General features: G+C 43.4%; 1 protein-coding gene across 3 annotated transcripts in view; it reads left to right on the forward strand.

The window, feature by feature from the left end:
- The window catches only part of Ccdc141 (coiled-coil domain containing 141), a 141,885-nt gene that overhangs the window by 82,125 nt on the left and 37,711 nt on the right, over positions 1–22,049 (forward strand). For all 3 annotated transcript variants that reach the window (XM_075984793.1, XM_075984791.1, XM_075984792.1), the window contains exons 9-12: positions 7,948–8,089; positions 9,580–9,699; positions 13,315–13,506; positions 19,274–19,453. In XM_075984793.1, coding sequence (XP_075840908.1) covers positions 7,948–8,089; positions 9,580–9,699; positions 13,315–13,506; positions 19,274–19,453 — 634 coding nt within the window. The remainder of the gene's footprint in view (positions 1–7,947; positions 8,090–9,579; positions 9,700–13,314; positions 13,507–19,273; positions 19,454–22,049) is intronic.

Consider the following 22,049-nt stretch of genomic DNA (forward strand, 5'->3'; position numbering starts at 1 on the left):
AAATGGGAAAACAAACGACATGCCAGCTCCCCAAGAAAATAGGAGCCACTTTCTGTTGCCTAAGAGATTTGTTTGTGGTTGCATCCTGTAACAGTTCCACCAAGCACTTCAGAAGTTAAAAATAACTTGTTGTGGGCTGGATGTGGTGGCACACCTTTAATCCCAGCACTCAGGAGGAGGAAGCAGGTGGATCTTTCTGAGTTCGAAGGCAGCCTGACCTAAAGAACAAGTGCCAGGACAACTAGGGCTGCACAGAGAAACCCTGTCTCAAAAAACAAAAACAAAAAACAAATAAAAAACAGCGTCAACAAGGGAGCTGGTTTTAATGGAGTTGGACGGCACAGTTAGGCGGTAAAAGTCAGACACTAAAATCCGGGAAATCCGCAGTTGAGTTCTTAGCTCAGTTTGAACTTAGCTGCTCTTCAGATACCCTCGTGTCTGAAATCAGCTGCTTGTTTCAGATGCTGACTGAGCGGTACCTTTGCAGTCTCACCCTGTTAACACTCAGCAAACACTGTTAAGGCGGATGGCTTTTTTTGTTCATTATGAAACTCTTAATACAGAGTATATTACAAGCTTAGACTGCATTAAAGAAGTATCTATCAATTTATTTCTTAATCAAATATCTATGTGAGTCACTCTAATGCAAATTTACTTTCTTATGATGTGACGTGAAGTTGCCTGAATCCCAGTGGGTAAGAGGCTTGGGAAGAGCAGAGACGACAGAGGAAAGGCTGGCTTGAAGGTCGGGAATTCTGCTCAGCTTGGTTGAGGAGCTCTCTTAGCTTAGGGGGTTCCGGAAGAAAAGGTAGAGAAGGGACTATGAGTAAACACACTAAGGAATTAAAGTCAGGATCTTTTATTCAATTCCCTTGGTCGACTTCTCTGTTTTTATGCCAATACCAAGCTGTTTTCAATACTGTAGCTCTGTAATAGAGTTTGAAGTCAGGGATGGTAATGCCTCCAGATGATCCTTTATTGTATAAGATTGTTTTGGCTATCCTGGGTTTTTTGTTTTTCCATATAAAGTTGATTATTGTCTTCTCCAGATCTGTGAAGAATTTTGATGGGATTTTAATGGGGATTGCATTGAATCTATAGATTGCTTTTGGTAGAATTGCCATTTTTACTATGTTGATCTTCCCAATTTAAGAGCAAGGGAAATGGGAGGCGGTGGCGGGGAGGAGACAGAAATCTTTAATAAATAAATAAATAAATAAAATTAAAAAAAAACACACTAAGAAATGAGATGCTCAGCGCAGTGCTGGTCAGAATAATGCCAACCCAAAGATTACCCCAGTATTTCCCTTGAGTAGGAAAGCAGTTGGCCAGTGTCAGGGCAAGCATGTAACCGCACAATCTCAACCCATATAAGAATGAATGCAGGGAAGATTGTGTAATGATAGAGTCCCGTAAACAGGTAAAGTCAAGCCTCAGGTTTCATGCACAGTGCAACACTAACTGTATTGATGGAGAAATACAAAACGAAAGCTTACTGGAAAGAAGTACATCAAAGTGCAGCTTGATACTTTCCAAATGATCCCAAATAACTGTATTTATCCGATTATCTCTTGCTGTGTCATCCTAAGTTATAATAAATTTCGACAATCATCCTTTTGAATGTGGCTTTCATATGATTCTTGTTTCCCTCTCTCAGGCTCCTGTTGGCAGTCCGCCAGGGTCTATCAGTCTGTCTGTAGGTCTGCCTTCATCTCTCCCACGCCTCTGATGCTCTGTATTGTGTTCTCAATGATCCCTCTGGCTGCCTTTCTCTTTTGTTAGTTTCCCCCTTTGTTTTCAGTCATTGATTTTTTTTTTTTAGTAGTAGTAACTGTTACTCCCATTTCTGGGGTTTCTGATCAATTCTTTTTGAATCCCATTTTGTTTGATTTCTGAATATTTTGTTTGGGAGTTTCCTTTTATTTAACTTTTTTTGAGAATTTCTTTCATGAGTACTGTATCTATGTCATCTCCACCCACGCAAGTCTTCCTACTCCCTCCCAGCTCCTTCCTTATACCCCACCACTGCCTGTCAAGTTCATGACCTATTCTTCTATAATCACTGTTACATGTATATAGACATATACACACATAGGGACAGACAGACACTCATACAAACAACCTACTGACTCCATTCAGTGTTGTACATATATGTACATGTATTTAGGGATGCCCACTTGGGACTGGAGAACCTATGAGGGGGCTTATCCCTCTCTCCACAGCCACTGGTTGCAAAGAACTCCTTCTCTAGGGTGCTTGTGTGTCACGGGGTCTCCTGCTCTTTCATTTTGAGGGGTGGTTTTCCCTTTACCTCTCTTGGCTTTGGGTGGGTTTATTTTCAGATCGCTTCATTTGAACTGGAGTATGAGTGTGTTTCTGTGATCACGGCTGAGGGTCTTAGCCTTGCTTGCTTTGCCTTGCTCGTTTGGAAAACAGTTACACTCTTCCCCGGTGTGGGTGGGATTTGTTCTTCGACTATTTGTTTGCTTTGCTCTCTCCCAGAGGATTTGTGCAGAGGAAGGATAATCAGGAAACTAGCAGATGGTTTAGTGAAATTCTTGGCTGGTCTGCTCTGTCTGACTCCACAGCCCTGTGGCTGGAGAGTGTAGTATTTTTCAACCTCCTTTTGCAAAGAGAAAAAATATCATCTCTATGTCTGAGTTCATGTAGAATCTACATGAATCCCCGATACAGCACACATACGTTGGTCGCTATGATCTTACAGCAATGAATCTGTCATCCATCAGACCAGAACTCAAGAGTCCTGTAACTCCAGCCTCACTTCCTGCTTGCCTTCTATGTATTCATTACTATGCACGTTCAAAGTGTGTGTGTGTGTGTGTGTGTGTGTGTGTGTGTTGTGGAGAAAAAGTATCAAAATATATAACAAATCATCAGAAATACTGTAAAGATATGCTTTTCACGTTTGTAGTACAAATAGCCCTTCTTCAAAGTAGGGATAAAAAATAGACGTGGTGCTCTTCTCCCCCAAATGAAGATAGTCACAAATAAGAAAGGACGCTGATCGGGTCTCAGTTAAAGGGAGCAGCAAGCTAAAGATAGGAGACCCTCCCCACCCCGTCTTCCAGGCGTCATTTGCCATACACGGAAAGGAAACTGCGGTCAGCTGACCCCTTCTGCTGAGACGGAGTACGCTGTCAAGCGCTCACCATCTGGCTCAGCCCCTGCTCCAGATGGGTTGCCGTAGTAATTTATGGAAGGGTGGCGAGCAACTTGCATGCTCCGGCATGAGTCATTAGAATGCATTAACTTGGGGATTCGCCCCCTCCCCCAACCCCCACTTGCGACAGATGCGAAGACAGGGTGAGTGCTTCCGTACAGTAAACAGAGCAGTCTATTCCGGAAGCAAAAGTCAACATGTCTGTCCTCTCTGAAGGAAAAAAAAAAAAAAACAACCAAGCATTTATTCCCTCTTCCCCTCAATTGACTTAATTAACAAAGGTTCAAATGCCCCCACGATGGAGCTTCTAACGAATGTCTGAAGAAGCCTTCTCAATCCAACGTGTCTGAGCATCTGTGATATTGGAACGCCAAAGTCAAGATCAGGAATAATCTGACGCGCCTCGTGCTCACACTGCTGATAGGCGCCAACAAATCCATGCTCTCAGAGCAAATCCAAAGGTCAATCAATCTTTCCAACGCGATCCAGGGCCACAGATCGTTAGCCCGTTGGTCGTCCCTCTACCTTCCCCATTACACACAGGCAGTGTGCTTTAGAATGGGAACAGAGTATTCCCATTCTAAACACCACAGTTTGCGTCAATCAGATCTCCTTAGTCACTGTCAATTCTTGCCCCACCCTTAGTTGAACACGGCTGTAGTGTGATAGCCGTTTGTTTTTTGTGAATGACAAAATTCTCTTCATTTATTTTCAGCTCGTGTGAGAATGGCTAGCAGATTGGGGAGCCATAGTTTTCCTTTGATCAGGCCAATGACTATTAAAGCACTGAAGAAATTGCTGGGATGTGTGCTAGCCCTGTTTTCAGGGACTGAAAATCAGGACCAGCATGGACGTTTCTAAACAAAAACCTGGTGTCTGGGCTGCTTGTAATCTACAGAACAGGGTTTCCTTACGGAAGCCTGAAAGGGGGGTGTAGCCTTGGGATTGGGAATGGGATAGATGCTATCGTTATATTCCTGCTGGGAATGAGAAGTGGAAGAGATTAGCACCCTATCAGAGGGAGTGGCTTTCTGAGGATGGGGTAGGGGGATGGGTTGCAGGGGAGGGGGACAGGATGGGACAGGACACCAGCTTAGGTGAGCAGGGCAGCTTCTCCACCCCAGGATTGAGTCTGTGCTGCAGATAGGAGTGAGACAGAGCAAGGTGACTCAGACTGTCCTCATAAGGCTTTATTAGATGAGGGAAGTGCATATTGGACAAAACTATGCATGTTAAAATGGCTTGAACCTCACTGTAAGTGCACATACACACCAAAAAAGAAACTAGGCATCTTAGACAGTCTACAATGGCAGTGAGTGTATTCACAAGTTGTAGAATACTATTACTGTGATGCTAAAACAAATTAATTTCTGGTATTTTATTTTTTTCCTTTTTTAAGTTTCATACATTGTATATTAAATTTTTGTCCTCATTACCCTTTCTCATCTCCCTTCCTCAATGTCTAATACCCCTTTCCCCTTCTCCTACTTTGATTTTTTTTAATGCTACCCACTGACTATACTTATGGCTGCTTGCATGAACATCAGTAGGGAATTCTTTACTGAACATGGACCACTCATCAGAAGCTGTACTATAGCACTGAAGGAAGTGATAAACCCTTCCCTAGAACCCCATAACTGTGTGTCACCCCTCAGTGAGAGGTACGACCTCAGAGTCCTCTATGCCTTGCACAATGGCCAAACATTACGTAGGTTTTCTACAGGTACCCACAGCTATCTGGAGGGAGTTTGTGAATGCTGTAGCCTTGCCAGTCCCCGAATTTTACAGCGCCCTCTCCATCCTCTGGCTCTTGTATTCCTTCTTCCGTGTTTGTGTTCTTTGAGCTTTAGAGGGTAACGTCCCATTTAGGGTCATTCACTCCACAGTCCCCCTATTCTTTGCCCTTTGACACTTGTGAGTCTTGACATTACTCCTGCCCGCTGCAAAGGGAAGACTCTCTGAGGGAGGCTGAGAGCAGCACTAACAAGTAAATATAAACGAATTTAGAGTGCAGTTTGACACTGTGTCCAGTTAGCAAACAACAGTTAGGCGCTGCCTCTGAGTTTGATTCCCAGCTTCCCATAAACCAGCTATGGTGGCCTGTCCCTGTAATCCCAGTGCTCAGGAGACAGACGGCAGAGTCAAAAGTTCAAGGTCCCCAGGCTGCATAGGAAGATTAAGGCCAGGCTCAGATAGCTGAGACTCTGTCTTCAACTTTAAAAAAAAATGTATTAATCTTCCTTTATTATGAGACTCTGTGCCAAGGCTACATGGATTATAGGACTAAGTAAAGCCTCCAGCTCCTCTCCTTAAAGAGTTTACGGCGTAAGAGATACACTGACTGATAAGAAGCAAAAGATCCCCAAATGAGACTCTCATAGGTGACTGAAAACCAAAATCAGAAACAGACAGATCCTATTTTATTGGTTGTGATCCACAAAAATTAAAATTATGGCTTTTCAAAAGGTGCTGTTTTTACAGAAGCAGTGCTTGATCTGGGTTTGTTTTCTCGCTTTGTGTTCTCTGTGCTGGAAGGTATGCAACTTGAACAAGACAGTATGTCCCCCTAGTGACCATTTTTCAGACTACATGCAGACGTGGCTTTTAGGTAAAGAAAGCCACCAACTTCAGAAGAAGCTTGCCAACCAAGCAGTCAGTCATTTGTATGCAGGTCAGCAGCAGGCAACCAAAGAAAGTCAGGGGGAGATGCTCCACTGTGTGCTATGTCGTGTGCTAAACACTCAGAAAAAAAATGCAGGAAGATAGAAAAAAAAAAGAATTGACTCTAGACCTAAAAGATCAGATACGCAGGCTCAAATGTTCAGATATTGCTTCTGTCAGTCTGTGATGGGGCAGGTTACTGGGAAAAAAGATTAAAACCATTACATTTGTACAAATTTGTACACACCATAACACACATACACAGACACACCGACACACACACATAAAGCTGGCTAGGAACCAAAAAGCAGTGTGCCTAGTTTCTTCTTTGCTGGGATTGTTTACTGATGACCGTTGCACCCCAGGAAGTAGCAGATTCAGAATTCATAGTTGTAGGGAAAGAATGCCCAACTGTAATGAATGTAGGATGCATGTTGGGGCTGGGGGTGGGGAGCCACATGGTGACCCGGAAGTAGAAGTCAGCATCCTTCATCTTGGTTGATGCAGTTTTTTTTTCAAATTCTACTTTAAATTTCTAATTTTTACCGATAAATAACTTTCAAACTGCCATGGCGTTTCCTGCCTCTTCTCACATTCTCTCCTCTCTCCATGTCTACCTGTTCCTTCCATTACCTTTTCCTCTGTGTTTTCCCATAGTGCCACAGGATCGCTGTCTCTCTTTCCCACTCTAGATTTCAATATGCTTTAGAAAACTCGGATCGTGTTGCTATAGGACAGCTGGACTTGACAGGCCTTTTTAGCGCTTCACCCCTTAGCCTAAATCTTAGTTAAAATAACTCATATTGCCAGGATACGGCTTTTACAGGATGCATGGGTTTCTGTCAGAATTATGTCTACAAATATCCTGATGTTTTTGTTATCTTCTTCACTGATTTTTGAGTATTTAGATATAAAACTATTTGTTCTGAATGTTCCCGGGGCATTGCATACCAGGAACAGTATTTTGCATAGTGGTTTCATATCATATTTCACAATTATGCTTGTCTGGGACCCTCGATGTACCTATGGGACACATGGAGGTGGACCTCACTGTGGAAGTATCCTTATAATCATTCCAGCGACCTTACTGCACCCCTTGGTTATTTCTGAGCTTGTCCTTATTTTATTATTATTTCAATTTATTTTTACTGACTCAAGTTAATTGTTGAGGTCAAATTCCTGAAATCTGGACCTAGCTCCAAGATCTAACAAACATGCCAACAAACACAAAAATACCCCCAGGTCCCCTTCCCCCCCCCCAAAATCCTCTCAGGATAGTTAAAGAGTTATCAGGCTCACATGAGTGGAGGGACATATTTCTTAAGATAAAGGGCAAGGTACTGTGTTGGGAAAGGGCTGAACAATTTGAAAGTGTTCACTCTGTGCATAGTATTCTTGCTTTGCCAACATGCTTATGTATCCTGGAAATGATGAGGAAGCCTGTGACAGATGGGAGCGATTGGAGTCCGACTCAAAGCTGGGTATAAAGGCGTTCCATTGTGTCCTCCTGCCACCTTCATCTCCTAGGTCAACACAAGTTACATAAATGATCATGTGAGACATCAGATATGGATGAGTGTGTTTGATACCTAATTGCTAGCGATAGCTAGGTTTTTATCTAGTGAATATAGCCTTGAGCATTCATAACCACTGAGAACAAAATATATAAATATTTTACCCTATTGGGTTAGCAAATGCTCTGTTAATTGGCTGATTCACATTCCTATTCAAGGAGCATCTTGAAATAAATGAAGCTTTTAAATGATACCCCCAGGAAAACTTGGTAAACACACTGTGCCGTTTACCGGAAGATTCTTGAAGTACCTTACAGAAATATTAAAAGCAAACCTTTAAAAAGATTAGACCTGTCACAGAAGCCATAATTCATCCTTCCCCCGGGAAGGACTGACTTAAAACAAGGGAACGTACTCTGACTTTGCTGCCTCCTATACCAAGAGGATAACTGTTTAACTCCCGTTATCCTAAAGCAGTAGCTTGGACCAACCCACTGCACCTGAAAGAGCATATCTGGTTTCAAATGTCCCCTCTTGTCAGGGCTTCTAGGTCGAGGTCAAGCGAACTAACTCCTGGCATGTTCTATCCAGCTCTCGGGTGACAGGTATCCAGGAGATGATGGGGTGCATTCAGAAGCATGTGGACCGTCTCGGCGAACAGTGTACCGCGCACAAGGAGTATGCTCTTAAGAAGCAACAATTAGCAGCGTCCATGGAAGGCGCCCTAAGGAAGGTAATTTCATAAAATAAAATGTGAACCTTTTCTTTGGTGTTCATGGATGGTGTCCAACTGTGAACATAGTGGGAGGGTGCCCTGTGTCTCCTCAGACTTCCTCTATATCCCACAGGAGGTCTTAGAACCAAACACGTGGTTGCTCATCAACACCCCTGCCCCAGGTTGTCAATAATGAACGCCTAATGTAATCTGCCTCCCCAGTCCGGAATGTGTATATGTACAAAGTTACATACACTCCATAGTTGTGTTAGCCCCATCAAACATGCACTGAGAGGAGGGACCTTGTTTTCCATGACTCTAGGTACAGTCCCATACTAGCTGTCATGATCATGGCACAACTGAACAGGAGAACTTCAGACAGACAGATAGTTGTCAACAATTTATGGGTTTTGTGTTTCTGGGGAAAAAATTGTCATCCTCATACTTATTGAACAAAACCGGTGCAAGAAGCATAGTCATCCACATACAAGCATCCATGGGAGACTCCTCTCTGCAGAGGGATGCAGTAGCTTCCCAGGGGACCTTTTATCTCATGCCCTCTGGTGACACAATGGTAGCAAACTGTGCTGCAGAGGCTGGGTCTCAAGTGGTCAGTGAGCTTCTCATTTGTTACATTGGACTCATGTGCTTGAATGTACAGGAGATGAGTTAACAGACTTCATAGAGCCTGGCATTCTAGAACATCGATTAGACTACTTCCCTATCCTGTTATTGATCCAGTACCTTGAGACTGTGAACCGTGTCCTGTTGCCTGGGTCCGGGGAGAGTTTGAGCATAGATACAGCTGTGGTGTTGGATGCCCCGTAGCTTGAGAGTCGAGCTGGTTCGGTGATGGTGGAAAGCCCAGCAGGAGTTTAAACACCTGTAGCTTCTTATATTCCTAGCTGTGGAAAGTGCATTCTTTGATGATGAAGCAAGCAACTTGAGTGGAATGAAGCCCTTGCTGGGTCACCTTAGCCTTTGGTTCTTGTGAACCAAAGATCAAATCGCAGTTCCCCCAGTTCAACTGTGAAATGATTCGAGTAGGTCCCTGCTTTCACTAGCATCTGGACAAGCTGTTTCCCAGAGCTCCTCAGCCTCAAACACGACAGCCCGTAGGATATTCTTACCCCTTACTTTAGAATGCTTGCTCAGATTGGACAGCAAATTGGTCTCATTCTACCTACAGGTGAGTTCATCTCTGCCAATATGTTGCATTATCATCTTTCGTAGGTAATACAGAAAAGATCTTCAAAGATGTGTATGGATGATAGTTCGCAGTCATTGCTGTTAATAAAAAGATGTATTCTCGAATGTTGCAAGTATAGCATCACATGAAGTGGGCATTATCAAGATATGAAATTCTTTAATATTTAAAGCTATTTTAGTTCAAAATTGATACACACTTAAAATGCAATGGCAATGTATGAAATAATATTTTCTTATATGTACATGCCTATACATAAGTATATATTATTAAGACTTCAATATATTCTCTGTTCCTCAAGGTGGAAATGTCAATTCAGGAAATCAGGCCAGTTCTTTCTAACACACTGGTTGTCGGTTCCAGCCCTTCTGAGTCAGAGAAGATTTTGAATAAATATCTGGAATTAGATATCCAAGCCAAGGTAATTGAAAGTTATTATTAGGATCATAATGTTATAAATAATTATTTAAAAATATTTTTTCAAAGTTATGGAGCTTAATCCCAGCTCCCTTGAGAGTAGCAATTCTAAGTTAATGTAGAATTGATAATGGCATAGAAAACCACAGTATTGTGTGCCTCTAAATGATTGTACTTTTGTGTCCATTTATTAGTGTATTTATACTCTTTGCAACTGTGGTTTCAGGTACTTATCTGGCTTCTGTTTCTTGCTTGGGAGGTGCTAGCAACTCTTCCTAGGTGCCAGACGAGGCAGGGAAGCTCTTCTCTAAGACTATTGGTGGTTTTCTGCAAGAACAAGTCACACGAGAAAATGTCCAGAAACGACACTTGTCACTGTAATCTTTGACGAGATGAATCAAAACCACAGCTTTGTTTCACCCTCCAATTTCAGACACTGAGTGCCCCGTCCCCAACTGGCAGCATCTCCAGCTCTGCCCCTGTCCTTGAGGCTTAGATTTCATGATTCCTGCTAGAGCAATGGTTTTCTGCCTTCCTATTCTGCCATAGTTTACTACAGTTCCTCATGCTGTGGTGACCCCCACCATAAATTATTTTTGTTGCTGCTTCATAACTGTAGTATTGTTACTGTTATGAATTATAATATAAATATAAGATGCAGGATATCTGACATATGACATGATATCTGAGAAAGAGTTGTGACCCACAGGTTGCCTGAAGGAATTCAGAAAAGTGAGTGCCTTCCCCCAGCTCACCTGCTTCAGCAGGAGAAGCCCTGTATGTTCAGGTTTCCACAGAAGGCCTCCCTCTGCACAGCACCCTCCCTGCAGACACCCCTGTCTCCACAGACCTCTCTCTGCACAGCGCCCTCCCTGCGGACAGACACCCCTGTCTCCACAGACCTCTCTCTGCACAGCACCCTCCCTGCAGACAGACACCCCTGTCTCCACAGACCTCTCTCTGCACAGTGCCCTCCCTGCGGACAGACACCCCTGTCTCCACAGACCTCTCTGGGAACAGCGCCCTCCCTGCAGACAGACACCCCTGTCTCCACAGACCTCTCTCTGAACAGTGGCCTCACTCCAGACAGACACACATGTTTTCCTTTTCTTCTTTTTAGAATGGGATTTAGAAAAAAATCATTTGAAATATTTAAGCCATGTCTGGCGGCATTCCCCTTTTCAATTTAGAAGCCCACGAGAGAACTCAAGAAATCCCGTGCTCCTTTTTGCTTTGCAGAGTGTTGTCACAGCACAGGCTTGCAAATGCGATTCCACACAGTCCCTGAAGCGCATATTAAGCACTAACTAGGGAAGGTATCCAAGGAGAGCACGGGAATTCCTCGTTAATTCTGCTCGGTTCCTCGCTTGTTCTCAGGAAAATTTCCAGGGCTCTTTCTGTGGCTCTTAGTCATGTACCACTTGACGATGCGGAGGCGCTCGGAGAAACAAACGTGCTCTTGCGTGACTCAGCCGTTGTTGTGCCCACATCACGGTGTGCACTTGCACAGCCATGGGCAGAACAGGTCAGCCACTAGACAGGGTTCCTCGACGCAGCAGAGAGATGCCAACGCCGTGTTTGAAGCTGCGGCCAGCACAAGCAGGATACTCTTTTACAGCACATTTTTCATATGTGTAGAAGAACGCGCTAACAATGAAAATACCGTATAGTAAATATACAAAGCAGCAACGTAGTTAGCAGGCGTTATGTGAAGCACATAATTACATGTGTGCACTTTTATGTGACTGGCAGTAATAAGTTTGTTTACACACCGTCAGAATAGACATGCAAATAATGTATTGAGAGGGATCAGAAGGACCGGTTCTCCCTGAGGACAATTAGCTAGGAGTTGAGCGAGCGCTGTTAGATCCCATTAACAAGAGCTAGTTCCAGGACAGGCTTCAAAGCCACAGAGAAACCCTGTCTCGAAACCACCCCCCCCCCAAAAAAAAGAATGCTAATGTTATGACAGGTCTTTATTGGAAGCAACTTTTAATGTTTACTTTCCCCTCAAATAGGCTAAGCTACTGCTCCCCCCCCCCCCCGCCAGTTTAAGCCTTTGATTGACAGGTGCTGTCAGGCCCTTCTTGAGGCCTGCCACCTTGACTGGGGAAGCTGTCAGCTGAACAGCTCCTCTTTTGGCTACTGGCTAAACGGCCATCATGAAGTCTTGGTTGCTTTGAGCGTTTTGTGAATACCTTAAGGAAAATAGATACACAAGGAACACAGCAATCGGGACTGTGGCTAAAGCCACTGACTTCTGCTTCTGGAGGCCTGGCTGTAGACTAGTGGTTCTCAGCCTGTGGGTCCATGACCTCTCTGGGGGGTCAAAGGACCCTTTCACAGGGGTTATATGTCAGATGTCCTGCATATCGGATATTTACATTACGGTTTGTAACGGTAGCAAAATTATAGTTATGAAGTAGCAATAAAAATCATTTTATGGTTAGGGGGTCACCACCACATGAGGAACTGTATTGAGGGGTCACAGCATCAGGAAGGTTGTTAGCCACTGCTGGTCCAGCTATACCATCACCACAGCAACCTCTCTTGAGCGGTGCCCTCCCGATGGCCCTACCCAGAGCTTCCCGAAGGACTTTTTACCTCACCCTACTCCCCACAGCCTCCCATTGTTTCTGAGCCTGGCAATAGCAGTTCTCAGTAAGGAAGAAGAGGACCTCCCCTAACGACTCAGCAGAGAGCTTGGGAGGCTCTAACTATAGGAGGCTTGTGATTGGCCCTTGTAGAAGCTGTGGTTGGTGGAAGAGGAAAGTATACATATCCAGGCTGTCACTGATGACATCAAAGTCCAAGCACCAACATGCCATGTTCCTTCCCATGCCTACAGGCTGTTGGCAGCCATGGTGGACTTAGTATGAGGGGCTTCCCTTCCTCATGATGTCCCCTGTGCTGCCAGAAGAAATGCCTACTCTCTCAGTTTGATAGTGGTCTATATTATGGGTAGAACAGGCTAGACTAATTGTATAAAGAGCAGGTTAGACCACTGGGCCTTCCAGCGTCGGTGCAGAGGCGGCAGCAGCAAAGAAGAGGTGGAATTGAAGAGGTCCAGAGAGTGCCTAGAGGCGGAAGGCCTGGCCTCAGTCCAAGTTGTAATAAGTCAGACAAGAGTTCCACAGCAATACCAATGGTGGAATTACTGTAGCTAAGAAAGTTGAAAACTCCCTAGAAACCCAGAGGCAGGGGGGAAGTAAAAGCTGGAGCTGAAAGATCAAACGCTGTGAACCAGGCTTGCGGAAGAGTTCAAGAGCTCCTCCAAGGGCCGAGGAGAGTCATAGCACAGAGCAGCTCAGGAACTGGAAACCGGCTAGGCTACCGGGTCCTGATTCTCTGAACCCCAGAGCAATGGGCCTCTGTCTTAACCACTTGAGGCCTTCAGCTTTCACCAGAGCCGAAGGAGGACTGGAGAGGGTTTTCAGTTTCCAGTGCCCTTTGTTCCTTCCTATTTGGAATTCTGAAAGTTGTGCCTTTCTCTGATTGAGGAAATTCTCAGTACAAGTTCAATTAATAACTGTAATAGATGGATGTGCCGAAGGGTAATGGAATGTGATGTTCACAATTCCCCTGTCGGCTCCTGACCCTGTGCGCTCTGCTTCCCTAGGAGACAGCACACACATTAGAAGCAGCTGCGGAAATCATGGCAGGGAAAAATGAACTTGAACTCGACGAAGGGGCACTGCTTTCTTTTAAAGCAAAATGCCTAGAAGAAGAATTAAGCACACTTGGTCGAAGCATCAGCTACAGGTCACGAGTCCTACAAACTTATGTGGCATTTCGAAAGTCATCAGAAGAGGTATGGTGTAATGTTGACCCGCTTCAGCAAGATGGCCTCTGCCCATCTTTCTGCTCTCTGTGGGCATAGAAAGTCCACCCAGCTGGAGAGTTGTGTCTCTGCCAATGCCTGTATTTATTTATGTATCCCTTATTCTTCAAGGCACTATGCAAAATCCCAAAGAGTAGGTAATCTTTCCTAGAATAATATAAGTAGGTCTGTATAAATAATGTATTATAACATGTTTTGAGCATCCTTATAGACACTTACAATATCTTAAATAAAGATCAAAATTATTATGAAAATACTCATCATTTAGGTCACAGATCTTTTTGAATACTGACTGTAGTGGAGCAGTTAAAAAGCATTTTGTTATTATTATTAATTATGTGTATATGTGAGTATGTGGTTGGTGTGGATGTAAAGGCAGTGCCCACAGAGGTAAGAGGAAGGTTCCAGATTCCCTGGATCTGGAGTTATAGGGGATTGTGAGCTACTTGATGTAGGTGATGGATAACAAACTCAGATCCTCTGTAAGAGCAACATATGCTCTTGACTGCTGAGCCATCTCTCCTGGACCAAGGCATGGCTCATTTAAAATAAACAGAACAGGAAGATACAGGTGGCTGACTCATTCTTGAACCTATCTTGTTTGATGCCTGGATGACTTTAATGTTTCCACCAAGTGTCTGAAGTTTCACTTTGATGTGCCTCTGGTAATCTCTACTATTCCCTTGAGCACGCTAAGATTGCCACTCTCAGAGGAAAGTTTCTTGAGGGTGATATCAGCCACAGGGAAGTCTGAAGCTGCTCCTTGCTTAGTTCTGGTTCCAGGGAACCTGGTACAAATGCAGATAACTCTTCTGTGTAGGGTTACAGACACTGTGTTAATGGGAGCCAGGTCCACTCCGGAATACAGCTGTCTAAAGTTAGGTAGCCTGCTTGGCTTCTGCTGTCTCACTTCTGCCTTCCTAATTCCCTCATCCCCTCTTCCTGCCACCATCCTAACAGTGCTCCACCCTAACCCAACCTTGACGTTAGAGCAGCTACAAAGCAAATGCACGTTCTCTGCATCATCACAGCCAAAATTGTACCCACTTAGTATCGCGTTAAGGGTCTCCTTCCTCGTCCCGGTCTGAGATCCTCTGCAGAAATGGAGCTTAGGTTTATAACGATACTTCCTAAAAACGCCACATGTCCCTCTGTCTTCCCCCTCTCCGTCTCCTGCCCTACCTGACTGAGCTTTCTATCCTAATCCTGGCGCTGCTCCCATCTGTCACTTCCTTATAACTCTGGCTTTTTCCTTTTTTCTCATCAGTACTTGGTTTCTCATTCCCATTATGCTCTTATAAACCAACTCCCTGTCTTTACCCCATATGAATCCTACCAACTCCTGACGCTTGGCCAGTCTAACACTCTACTCAGCTTGTTTGTGGACGCTTCCAGGCACTCTTCCAGAAAAGCAGAGAGTTCTGAGGACCGGTGTGGTCACTAATTTATGGATCTCTCTCTCCGCCCCCACCCCGCTGGGCACCCCCTGCGCTCCCTACTTTGCTTATATGGCTTGGTGATTCTCAGTTTTCATCCCCAAATCTCAACTGGCATCTTTGGAATTTAAACACGGTGGAGAACAAGGCGGTGAGCTCACTATCTTGACTTCCTTCTCAACTTACTGATGTATTCACCCATCCCCCACCATTGTACCAGTAAAGTGGCACAGCCCTACCTAGCCCTGCTCAGTAAGAGTCTCTCCCTGGGTAGCCTATCTACTTTGAAGTCTAGCTCTTAAATCTGCCTTTCCCGTTACTTTTTTCTGGGCTTAGTCTATAGTTAGAGTCTTGTTCTCACCAAATCTGTTCCTCTGTCATTTTCCTTCCCCTCAGTGTAAACTCTCAGAATGGGAAGATGACATTCCTCTGCACCCACTCATCCTCTCTAGACTTCACCCCACTGCAATTTGGTTCCCTTGCCTGTCGGCCCTGCCATGTGTCAGCTCTTCTTAGCATTACGCGTATCTTACGGGATACCTACTATGAGAAACTGAAATGTATTTTCAGACCTCATCCCGCTAGAGTTTAACTTAGCTGCCTACTCTTATCTCCTTCAATGCTTATGGAAATTATTGAAATGTACTTTATTTAACGTAAAATTCACTATGTTCCAATGCAGTGATGGTTTGTGTATTTATTGACTTGTACAACCATTAAAGTATGCTAGTTTGAAAATTGTCCCAACTCTTTATAAAGAGCTTTATGAGATGTTTTAGTCAGTCCTGAGTGCAGGGTCTTCTCTAACCTCCTTTCAATGAGCACTTACTCTGTATCAGGTCCCGTGCTTTAATTCCTGATTTTATTGTCTTCGTGGTTTCTGTGTCTTTGTTACCTGTGTCGTCACTGTTTTACAAGTGAGGCAGAATGAGGCCCACTGAAGTTAGGCATACATCATCAGGTGGCTAGTCACACATGGCGGCTTCCGTCACCCTTCCCGTTCCTGTTTCAAAGGCCACACTCTCTTATGTGTACTGAGACAGCCTCAGAGATCTCTGCACCCCTTTCTCCCACTTTGCTCTGGGGTTTCCCTAGTCCAAGTCTTTATCACTGGCCACTGTTGGTTGCATCAAACTGGTGGGAATGTGTCAAGTTCTCTTGGTTACAGTAGAAAGCAAGATGAAACTCCTGCCCAGCCTTATCCCAGGATAAACATCTTTCTGGACTCCTTGCCAGTCAGCTGAACAATCCACTCTGTATCCACACCTATGGCATGCATCTTCCCTGGTGCAGCCAAGACTTCCACACTTGCGCTTTTACCCCAGTTCCTTCCATCCGAGACCTTCTCCTTTCCCTCTTACAAGGACAGACCAAAAGTCATGTGCTGGGAAATTTTTCTGTGCTTACATGGAGCTGTTTTCCCCTTCCTGTCCCTATAACGCAGCGTGCTTGTGTATAAGCAGGCCTATCTTTGATCTAACAGTTTGCTTACTGGTCTTCTTCTCACAGAACTAACTTTGGTCTCCAAGGAAATGAACACTTCTTAGTAAGATATCTTAGAATCCTCCATGGACAGGGTAGCCTTTGTTGTAGTTCACTAGGGATAAATAGAAGAAGAAAGATCAGAAAATGATGGTATATGCTCAGGAGACAGGTATCAATAAGGCAAGAAAAAATATGGAAATCAGGAAAGAACCCCTGACCCTGAGCTAGTGTAGGCTGTCCTAAGTTTATTTCAACTGAGAATCATCTTAAAATCTTCAAAGTATAGTGCCTAGTGCCTGAGATTTCATACCATGTTTCTATGGCTTTCTTAACTTATGAGTTCCACCAGTCTTATCTTATTAGTCATTAAATATTATTCAAAAGGCATACAAATTAGTTCCAAATGCCTTCTGCTAACTCTATATCACCCCATTACTTATTAATCTATAGTTACACATTTGATTGTGTATTAACTCTGCTCAGGAGAGTAATTTAAAATAATTGAGTCCTGCTAACATTGGTTAGCAAATGCTAAAATATAGTTCTAGAGAGGCAAAGTAGTATGTCTTAATAAGATTAGCTCGTGAAGGTATTTAAAATTAATGCGCCCACAGAGAAGTTGTCCTTATTCATACCCTTTCACTTTGGTTCACCATGAAATCAAATTGTAAAATCTAATTGTACAGTAATGTGCTCAGCCACAAATGGGTGTGTACTTCGCCCACCCCCTATCGAGGCACAAAGAGTGAGGAGAGAGTGTAATGGCCAGGGACCAGGGAGGACAGCAGGAGAATACCGTCCTCTGGGCAGTACTGGGGTTACCTGCACAAAAGCAAGCCAGCCAATGTTCTAGCATGGAAGATGAAGGAGGGCTCATGAGCTCCTACCTCCGAGGAGCTATTGATAGCTGATGGCTACTGGAGTGGGGGAGAGTCGGTTTTCTTTTTTTATTATTCTTACTGTATTGTATTGTATTATATTGCATTGCATTGTATTTCGATGTATGTGTATGGGTGTTTTACTTGCGTGCATCCCCTGTGTATGTCCTGTATTCTTGTTATCTGTGGAGGTCAGAGAAGGCATAAGATCCGCTATAGCTGGAGCTACAGGTAGTTGAGAGCTGCCACTAAGTGCTAGGAATTGGACTTGAGTCCTATGGAAGAGCAGCCATTGTTCTTAACCACTGAGCCATAGCTATATCCCTAGTCAGCTTTCTTTAAGGGCGTAGCTGGTGGGTTGACCGTGTTCTGTTGGTTGGTCCTATGCCCATGAGAAGATATGGGTATTATTAATTGGACTCTGGTGAATATATTTATAAAGAAAGATGAGGAAGAGGAGTGGGGTAGAGGAGAGGAGGTGGGGCTGGATCTGGGAAACTTAGAGAAGTAGGTGGTGAATATGATTCAAACACATCATATTACATTCTCAATTAATAAAAATATTACATTAAAATGAATGAATCATAATGTTGTAATATGCTGAGTACGAATTGACTTCTGCTGAATTACTTTTTTTTTCCTGATTTATATTCCTTGATTTTTTTTTCACTTGTGCTTTTGTGTTTTTTTGGTTTTTTTTGTTTTGGTTTGGTTTGGTTTTTGGTTTTTTTGAGACAGGGTTTTGCTGTGGTTTTAGAGCCTGTCCTGGAACTAGCTCTTGTAGACCAGGCTGGCCTCGAACTCACAGAGCTCCCCCTGCCTCTGCCTCCGGAGTGCTGGGATTAAAGGCTTGCGCCACCACCACCCAGCTTTATTTGTGCTTTTTTTATTATAAAACTCAGTTTTAAACAGAGCAGCCGATTGATCTCTGAAATAAATTATTCTAATTGTAAAAAGTACATAAAAATAATCTGTGGTACAATAAATATTTCTGATTGGCAATAAACTTACCAACTCATGCAAATGGATAGAAATAGAAAACACTATCCTGAGTGAGGTAAGCCAGACCCAAAAAGAGGAACATGGGATGTACTCACTCATATTTGGTTTCTAGCCATAAATAAAGGACATTGAGCCTATAATTAGTGATCCTAGAGAAGCTAAATAAGAAGGAGAACCCAAAGAAAAACATAGGCATCCTCCTGAATATTAACCTTCATCGGGCGATGAAAGGAGACAGAGACAGAGACCCACATTGGAGCACAGGACTGAAATCTCAAGGTCCAAATCAGGAGCAGAAGGAGAGGGAGCACGAGCAAGGAAATCAGGACCGCGAGGGGTACACCCACACACTGAGACAATGGGGATGTTCTATCGGGAACTCACCAAGGCCAGCTGGACTGGGACTGATAGAGCATGTGATCAAACCAGACTTTCTGAATGTGTCGGACAAGGAGGGCTGACTGAGAAGCCAAGGACAATGGCACTGGGTTTTGATCCTACTGCATGTACTGGCTTTGTGGGAGCCTAGGCAGTTTGGATGCTCACCTTACTAGACCTGGATGGAGGTGGGTGGTCCTTGGACTTCCCACAGGGCAGGGAACCCTGATTGCCCTTTGGGCTGATGAGGGAGGGGGACTTGACCGGGGGAGGGGGAGGGAAATGGGAGGCGGTGGCGGGGAAGAGACAGAAATCTTTAATTAATTAATTAATTAAAAAAATAAACTTATCAACTCACTTTGCCACCCAGTGGAAGTCCTGTATGTGGGTTACGGAACCAGATTTCCATGCTTTTCAGTAACCTGAAAATAGTCACTGTTTATTTAAGGAATGCTAAAAGTGTAGTTTCCATTTAATTTTATACAGACTTCGAATGGAATCTGTGTTCTTTCTACTTAATAAATTTCTTCGCTCTCATCTTCCTCCTCCTTGTTTCAGGTGGAGGAGCAGCTTCAGAGACTAAAGGCGTTTTATCTGACCAAAGTCCCTCCGACCGATGAAGACGATGCTGAAGTCAAGTACTGGTCCAACTCTGCTGAGAGGAGATGGCAGTTGTTTTTGAAGAAGAGTTTTGTGACCCAGGACTTGGGACTTGAGTTCCTTAACTTAGTAAATATGGTGAGAATGACACTAAGTGAGCCAATGCCTTTTGTAGATCTTAATTCCTCAAAGTCAAGATCGTACATTCCAAAGTTCAACTTGTCCATTAACTGGCCCTGCTGGCAGAGGGCGGTCTTTTCAGCTTTGCTCATGCTGGACTCGTTCTGAAGCCCAACATTTATAAGCCTTGGGGTGGCAGAGCCCTCATATCACAGGAAAACCATTATAGCTATTCTGATTCAAATGCTGCATATAGAGTCCTCAGAAGTCTGTCCCAAAGTCCTGAGTTACATTGTTGACAGCAAGGTCTTTAAAAATTCCCAGGGACCAAAGAAAATAACTGTGATAAATCTTTGTTCTGGAGAATTTTTTCTCATTTTAACAGATCCTCTTTTTTAAATTATAATTTTTAATTAGCTTACAAAATAGTAGGTTTTCAAAGATTGATTTTATTTGCTTAAAACTGCGTCCAACCTTTTGTTCTCTCTGCTTCCCCGCCCCCTTCAGCCTCCTGACTCCAGGGTTCCCTCCCTCTGTGTTCACACTGTGTTCTGTTATCCCCCCCCAGCACCCCCAAGCCCTAGTTGCCCTGAGTTAAATAAGCAAAATATCTTAGGACCTTTACACAGCCGCTCATCCACCTGAAGTTGCCTACAGAATTCTGACAGCAAAACTACTTCACTTCCCCCTCAGAACCACGTGAATTTCCCCAAAGAAACAGTTCATTTTATTGTTGGGACAATGCTAGCTGTTAAAAAAAAAAGAATATTTTTAAAATCTTAAGTAAGTCCATCATCATCTCTGGTCCCGAGCCTCTGTAGCAATGCAGGCACAAAACCATTCGTAGGTAATTTCTCTTGCGTACGAAATTCTACCCAGCTTTGAAAGCCCTTGCTATGTTTAACATGAGTCTTTTCTACAACTGCATATTTACATACTTATCATTTATGGTGTACTTTAATTTCTTCCTTCAGGCTGATCTGCTTTGCCAAAATTTTCTACTTGCTAATGCCATTCATGAAATGAAATCAGAAGCTAAACTACAACCAACCAGGATGTTTTCTTGTAGTTGAAACATGAGGGGGCTAACAGTTTAAGCAATGATCTCTCCTTGCTGTTCTCTAAATAGAGTGGTGAGCCACTACCACCTATATGACCTCCTTAATCCTAGCTCCAGTCTTGCCAGGGCTCTCTGTACCAGCCCTTTAGCGTTTCCATAAAGACATAGTCTGTGCGTTTCTTGCCTGATTTCCTTCAGCCTTAGCCTACGATTCATCCTGTTAAGCTAATTTGGGTCTGTCTACTATATTAACTGTTTCTCTTGGGTTTCATTCTGTAGATTTATCACAAGCCATTCCTTGATAGCTGTAATTACTTCTTTAGCAAAAATGTCTGAAAGGAAGATTGACATCCTAATTCCTGAAGTAATCTATCGATTAACAGTTAAAATAAAAAAATGCAGTCATTAATGCTTCCAATATATCTTACCCTAATCACCACTGTACACACACACACACACACACACACACACACACAGAGAGAGAGAGAGAGAGAGAGAGAGAGAAAGAGAGTTTCATAATGAGAAACTTCGTCATTAAGATACCTGAAGGGCTTACCCCCCCATACCCTATAAGATACTTAACCCCATCTTCTCCGAGTCCAGCGATTGAGGCATTCTTCTTGAGTGCTCTGTAAGCAGAATCTAACCACCCGACTGTCCGTGTGAAACTTATCAGTCTGATCCCGAATGACCCTCATTTGAGAATCAGGCCATTTTCCTTTCTCTACTATTCCAAACCTTCTTTCTGTAGATGTTTAAGGATGACTGACATTTGCCATTTTCTTGAGAGCTGTGATCTGATTCTGGGACAGAACTCACTTTGCAGATTCGGTTTTAACCCTCTCATCTTTTTTTCTTGGTTTTAACTTTTGTTGTTTGAAGAACATTCGTGATCAGCCTGTATAGAACCAAAACATTCATTAAATAGTTATAAATTAGATACCGCCCTTCTTAAACACCAGAAAAATATTGTCAAACAATTTATCCATGTTCCTACATATTTGCTTCTCTTAGTATAACTCCCTTCATCTCTAGCTTAGGTGATTTTAATTTAAATTACAAGGGAATCAAGTCATTTGCAAACTGTGTATTTTTGTGTGGTCATTTAATTGCTGAATCTTAGAAATCCTTTCAATTCTGGAAATGCCAGGTGGTCTAAAATGAGATAGAGTTGTTGATGTTTTCCTTCACCTTCAAGCTGTCTTGGGCCATATTAATCTAGGGTGTTTAGCGTGTGCCAGAGTTACCTCTGTCTCCTGCATCTAGAGGTGTTTCTGCTATATGTTTTTTCCTCTTGCCTTTTGATTTGCAACCCTGTCTTTTATCCAAGTTGTTGAATACTTAGCAAGTGTTAGGTGTCACTCCTATATAAATAATCAGATAGTGTTATCTTCTTGTGGGAAGGGTTGCAGCAAGAAATGCTGCATCCAAACTCATATCTTGAATCTAGGTCCAAATGAGCAGGCTGCTATGAAATCCCGATTCATAACTGTTCCTGGAGATAGCTCATATCCTCCCGCTTCTTGATAGTCTTGTGTCTTCAGTTCATCATTG

This window comes from Microtus pennsylvanicus, chromosome 9, assembly GCF_037038515.1.
Source record: "Microtus pennsylvanicus isolate mMicPen1 chromosome 9, mMicPen1.hap1, whole genome shotgun sequence".
NCBI lineage: Eukaryota > Metazoa > Chordata > Mammalia > Rodentia > Cricetidae > Microtus > Microtus pennsylvanicus.